The 6,000-nt window shown below is 43.5% G+C and overlaps 1 protein-coding gene across 1 annotated transcript; it reads right to left on the bottom strand.

The window, feature by feature from the left end:
• Positions 1 to 1,690: 1,690 nt before the first annotated feature.
• Positions 1,691 to 4,919, bottom strand: sox8a (SRY-box transcription factor 8a). Its single transcript, XM_003438674.4, has 3 exons — positions 4,510 to 4,919; positions 3,485 to 3,738; positions 1,691 to 3,391 (listed from the first exon to the last, which is right to left on the bottom strand). The coding sequence occupies exons 1-3, from the start codon at positions 4,917 to 4,919 to the stop codon at positions 2,616 to 2,618; spliced, it is 1,440 nt and encodes a 479-aa protein (XP_003438722.1). The 3' UTR covers positions 1,691 to 2,615.
• Between the last annotated feature and the right edge of the window lie 1,081 nt (positions 4,920 to 6,000).

Here is a 6,000-nt window from a genome sequence, read left to right as displayed (position 1 = left end):
ACGGGACGTTATTGAAACAGTTAGAGATCCATTCTCTTAACTTACAGACAGAACATCCACATCGTGAACAGCTACTGGACCTTCTTGCTGTGAGGCAGCAGTGTTAACCACTGTCAGAGTGAGAGGTAGTTTTATATTGAAGTCGACACATCCTTACGTGTCTCTGTGTCACAGGTAAAATATAATAATATATTTATATATTCTCTGACCGGTTGGAGAGTGGTTGCAGAAGGTTGCTGGCTGTCATTCATTGAAAACGTTCTTTAATAAAAGACCCTTACTTGTCTGCAAACACTTGCCAACTGCTAGCCAATCCTTTGTAAAAATTTCCAAATGTGGCGTGCAATCCAGAGAAGATTCACTTTCAAAGTAACTTTTACTTTGAAGTCAGGCGGCCTTTGTTTCTGGCTTGTGTCACACATTTTAGGGTTTCACTAGCTCCTGTGTATTTCCGTGCTAACTGCGGCAATCTGCAACCAAAATAATCTGTAACTGGGCGGGAAATACACATTCCTAGCAACCGGGGGCGGGGGGTCACTGACTGATCTGTGTGAATACATAGGAATCGACTTCAGAGCAACTACCAGCAAGCAAACACTTGCCTACCAATCAGGGAATATAACATATTTTCTCATAGTTGCCAGATGGTTGTAGACTGTTCTCTATGCTGGTGTGTCCCAACATTGTTACACATCTAAAACAGTGGAACACTTAATATCATATGGTTACTGATCACATGAGTGCAAAATCAAAACTGATTATTCAATTTGTAAAAGCTTGAGTGACAAACTGATACACTTCAAGCAAAGTTAATAGATTTAATTAAAAATCATTTAAAGGCTCAAACTGTATTTGACAGTTAGCCTACGTTTTGAGCTACCATTTTGAAAAAAATGATACAAAGAGGTAGAAGCAGGGGTGAGAAACATTTTTAAAAAATAACCTTAAAAGTTATTCAGTAGTAAAGTCAATTTCTGGTGTTGTTTTTTTTTTTCACTCTTTTTTTTCTCAGAGAACTTCAGAAATTCCAGCTTCACAGTTGCCATCGAATGCAACACTATACCCAGCGCCGAGGGTGGTGTGAATATGCTCATGTCTCTCTTAGTGAGAAAGCAAAATGTCATAATTCCCAACATGTGGACCTACTTAAGACATATACTCAGCACAAGGATCACTGAATGAAATGATAGACGTTCAGTTCCCTCCTTTAAACTCAAATAAACAACCTTAAAACAATTTTCGAGCGACATGTTAGACACTTGGTTCATTTTACAGTAGATGGGGCTCACTGGTCAGCAGCAAATGGAGCTTGGCATGTGTGAAGTTGCACACTCACCACAGAACAAAGACTTAACTGAAGGTCTGTTGGTGCAAATGTCACCTGATGATCTCGCCACTCTTCCACAAACGTCCGCACGTTGGCTCCAGGGCTGTACGCACATGTGAATAAATCAATGTCTCTTCTGTCTGGCGCCCTTGTTGTCGTTGGCACCTGGGTTGTCACGGTAAACTGCTGAGACAGGGAGCCACTGAGCTGCAGCAGCCGGCTCGGACCCACACAGGAAGTGTTTAAAAACGGGTGTGTTTGTCCTAAAGATAATACGGTCACTGAGTGGCTGGAACATGTGGCAAACATTCATTCTCAGTGAACCTGCAGTCCTTACATGGACGTAATAAGCACAACCTCTGCTTCATTTTTGGTTATTTTTTATTGTCACGATAGCATGTTTTACACATCCATTGAGTGTAGGGCTTGTTTGTACCCACATTTCTTTCTTCTTTAATAATTTGTGTGTTTCTTGTGCATTGCCTCTGTGAAAACCTCACGCAGCTGTCCCACCCATCAAACCTTGCGGCTGACGGACAGGACAGCCGCAGTTTGGACTGTGAAATTAACTAATCTCCTCACAGGAAACTCAGCAGGAGCAGCTGTCACAGTGGAAATGAAGCAGCAGGAGGGACCGGGTCTGCAGAGAACAACTGATAGGACCAAGAGGGCCTTCAAAACTCCTTCTCACAGGTACAACTTCCTTTTATGTAAACTACAAATTCAGCAAAACATCTTTTATTTTGTCCAACTATCATACATAACCACGAAATGCAACACATGCTATACCAAACAGTTAAGCAGGCGTGGGCCTTTAAGGCTTGCAGGTCTCCCGTTTTTAATCTAATTAAGAAAAGTTACAATCTCCTGGTCATGTCGATGTAAATCACATTCTTACTGGCGAAGGAATAAGAAGCCCTTTGGAAACGCGTCACTTTCCAAATGACTTTAATAAAAGTGTATAAAAATTAGGAAACTATTTAAGTTAGGCGGTTTTAGTGTGGAAAAGTGTTATAAAACACCCTGTCTGAAATAGGTGCTACTTTCATGCTGAAATTTCATTAGTGTGGCATTTCAGTGGAACATTTTGGTGTCCAGGCGGGTTTAAATGTCACTCTGCAGGTGTTTGTACTCAAAGTGGAGAAAACGCTGAGGTTTTTTTGTCTGAAAATCAACAAATGCAGCACTATATGACACACTATATGAATTACGGCCGGCAATGATCATCAATGTGTAAAATTTTGGTCTGTTAGAAGTCAGTCTATATGGATTTATATTTTTGTCTTCTTCAAGGCCTGGTGAGGGTCGTATAGATGGGCTGCTCCCAGCCAGAGGGAGGACTATGAGTAGGTGGTGCCAAGGCCAGGCTGTTGATCAGTGGGGTGGTGTAAGACCTGCGGGAGGAATGAAAGTATGGGTACTGATACAGGCTGGCAGGGTAACCAGAGAAAGCGCTGTAGAAGCTGGAGTTTTGAAAGTCGGTGTAGTCTGACTGGTTGGCAGACGAGGAGGTGGTAGGGGTGGAGGAAGGGCAGACGCCCGAACCCAGGGATGTATACTCAGGTTGGTGTGACGGTGGTGGAGGACTTGAGGAGTTGTAGTGACCCGGGCTCATCCGCTCAGTTTTAATCTGAGGTTTTTGGCCACCATCCTCGTGCAGCCCGCCGGTCTCACAATTGGAAGAGGGTAGCGGCATTCCAGCGGAAGTCCCACCAGACATTTTGGACGTCCAATTTTGGATGTTGGGAGTGTGACAGTCGGTGCTGGGTGGGATGAAAGTACCGGAGGGGTTGCCGGTGTCTGGCGGGGTTAGAACAGTGGCACCGTGGCTGTTTGGAGGCAGGTACTGGTCGAGCTCGTGAACGTCAAAGGCGTCGATGGCGCCGATGACGTCAGTGCTGAGCTCAGAGATGTCTACGTTACTGAAGTCAATGTTCTGACGGTTGGGAGGAGGAGCAGCGCTGGGGCTCATTGTGTCCACAGACTGACGGTTCTCCTGTTTGGGTCCCATGTGCAGGTCTGTTTTAGGGGTGGTGGGAGGTGTTGGAGGCCCGTGAGACTGACCTGGAATGCAAAATCAAGTGAACCTTAATCAGCTTTTTCACCTTTAGCTAAAATAAGGGAAAAGAAAAGAAACAAGTATCACAGTGCCATCACCTGTTCTGTCTGAATGGTAATGCTGGTCCACTTCTCCTGTACCAGCCAGCCTGGCCACACCCGGGTCCATTTTATACAAGCCCTGCTTCTGCTGCTGCTGTTGGACCAGCGCATGTCTGCAGTCGCCCTGGTCCGGTTTGTTGCTCTTGCGTCTCCGAGGCTGGTACTTATAGTCTGGGTAGTCTTTTTTGTGCTGCAGTCTCAGCCTCTCGGCCTCCTCAACAAAGGGACGTTTCTCTGTTTCAGAGAGAAGTCTGAGGAGGACAGGGACGAGTCAGAGAACAACCGCTGGTGCTTCAAACACGGCAGGAAGCAAAAACCGTTCATTTGAAAAACAGACACCTTCCTTCTTTCATCAGTGATGTCAACAACTACAGTTATTCACATAAGTAATCACATAAGTACTCTATACATGTTAAAGTTTTGTGTATTTTCCATTTTATTCTACTTTATATGAATACTCCATCACAGAAATACATACTTTCTTACACAAGTACATTAACGCAGGACTTGTGAACATGTAGTGGAGCTTTTAACTTAAGTAAAGAATATGAATATTTCCTTTAAAACAAAAACTCTACAGTTACTGAGATATGACCAATGAACTAGCAGTTGGTTTTTTGTTTGTTTGTACTGTACAGATAAAGCCACAATGAAGTGGTTCCTCTGTGTGTATTACCACAACCACAAAATGATATTCCCGCCATAATAGCTTTGTTTATGCACAATCTGCAGGTTTTCCCTCATTTTACTGGAGTTCTTTTTTCTTTTTGTTTGTTTCAGTGAATAAAACAGGCCTGTCACGATATTAGATTTCCATTACATAATTGTGGTAATGAAAAAAAGGGGGGAAACACGCAGTAACATAGTAATTTTTAAAAAATCTATTCGATTCTACAAAAATGCAAGTGCATGGAGGAGTCCAGAGTCTGTAACTCCAGACTTACAGATCAGTCATGTTCAGTCACAGCGCAGTGGTTCAGTACTGTGCAGGTGTTCATCAGAAGAAACTCAGGTGTACTCACCGCCACAGCTTGCCCAGCGTCTTGCTGAGCTCAGCGTTGTGCAGATGTGGATACTGGTCCGCCAGCTTCCTCCGCGCTGCCTGCGCCCAAACCATGAATGCGTTCATGGGCCGTTTCACGTGAGGTTTACTCTTCAGCCCCCTCTCCCCCTGACTGGGCACAGGCACCAGCGACCAGTCGTAACCTTTTAGCACCTGCGACACGGCGTCGCGAATGCAGGTGGGGAACCTCTCGTCTTCCGGGCAGCTCTCCAGTTTGGGCGTAATCCCGGCCGGGCGCGCTGCCTCCTGCGCTTCGGGCCTTGCCGGAGAGGCCGGAGACTCTGAATCCGATCCATGCTGGGACGCAGACCCGTCGGTTCCCGCTGGACTGCATGCCTGCTGTGACAATGGCTTGTTCTCCTCAGTCATGTTTGGTGCTGCAAAGATCTACTGACCCCCACCCTCCAAAATCCCAAAGAGCTCTCTAGTTGCGTAAAGGCGCGCGACTTTGTAGAAAGAGTGTAACCCCGCGTAAATAACCAAAATCCCGGATTTGGTCTGTTGAATTTTTCCATTCCGTCTCACATCCTTCTCCAGGACCAGGCAAATTTTGACGAGGGACGGTTACATTCTACTCCTTGTAGCACTTTAGAGCTCGTGTCACTCCACCCCTCTTGTCCTATTGGCTCGTGCAAAGCTTGAGTTTCTTCAGAGCCCCTGAGTAGTTAGTCTAGTGCTGTGATACTGCACACTTTGGTATCCAAGTAAATCCAAGGCCAGTACTGATACTAATACTGACTCTGATACTTTTATCTTTTAAAGCCAGCTTATCTAAGGGAGAGCAGTATGTCATGATTTATGAGATGAATCATTCTGAACACATATTAATGACCAAATCACTGTGATTGCTACTTTCCACAATAATTAGTTACCACATCAAATCACTTTCATGTATGTCATGTGTTTTGAAACTGGGTTTTTTGAAGCCATTGAATATAAAAGTGCCTGTTTGTAAAAGACTTTGGGTCAGCTTCTCTTGTTTAAATGTGATATAGGCTATAAATAAAAAAACAAAAAAACATCATAAGCAACACATAAAGAATCAGATATTTTCAACAGTTCATGTCTGAGATATATTTTTTCAGAAAAATAAAGCAAAAAACATTAACATAGTTCAGTGGGCTACATATTGATGTGATACCAATACCACAGTTGTTACTGATAAGAAACAACATCAGCTTCAGTAAGTATATGTAAATGTATTCCATTATTAAAAATAACTGCATGCACATTTATTCTCTTTTTTGGATTCTATGAGGTGTGGAAACCTGTTCCACTGCTTGCCTTTCAATTTCTTTTTCTTTTTTAGAGCTATTATTGCTGACCTAATTCCCAGATGAATAACCGATTTATTTCATTGTTCAGTAGCTAATCTTTATTCTTCAGCTGTTATTTTCTTTTTAAATGTATCAGTAAGCACCTCATTACTCTTTATACTTTACAAAACAAC

Source organism: Oreochromis niloticus, linkage group LG8 (assembly GCF_001858045.2).
Source record: "Oreochromis niloticus isolate F11D_XX linkage group LG8, O_niloticus_UMD_NMBU, whole genome shotgun sequence".
NCBI classification, from domain to species: Eukaryota; Metazoa; Chordata; class Actinopteri; order Cichliformes; family Cichlidae; genus Oreochromis; species Oreochromis niloticus.
The sequence above is the reverse complement of the archived record's forward strand: the minus strand, read 5'-3'. Positions and strand labels throughout refer to the sequence as shown.

Coding starts and splice junctions, on each gene's coding strand:
- sox8a (XM_003438674.4), bottom strand. CDS start 4,919: ATGACTGAGGAGAACAAGCCATTGTCACAGCAGGCATGCAGTCCAGCG. Junction 3,739..4,509: donor ACGCTGGGCAAGCTGTGGCG/GTGAGTACACCT, acceptor TGTCCTCCTCAG/ACTTCTCTCTGAAACAGAGA. Junction 3,392..3,484: donor TTACCATTCAGACAGAACAG/GTGATGGCACTG, acceptor TTTGCATTCCAG/GTCAGTCTCACGGGCCTCCA.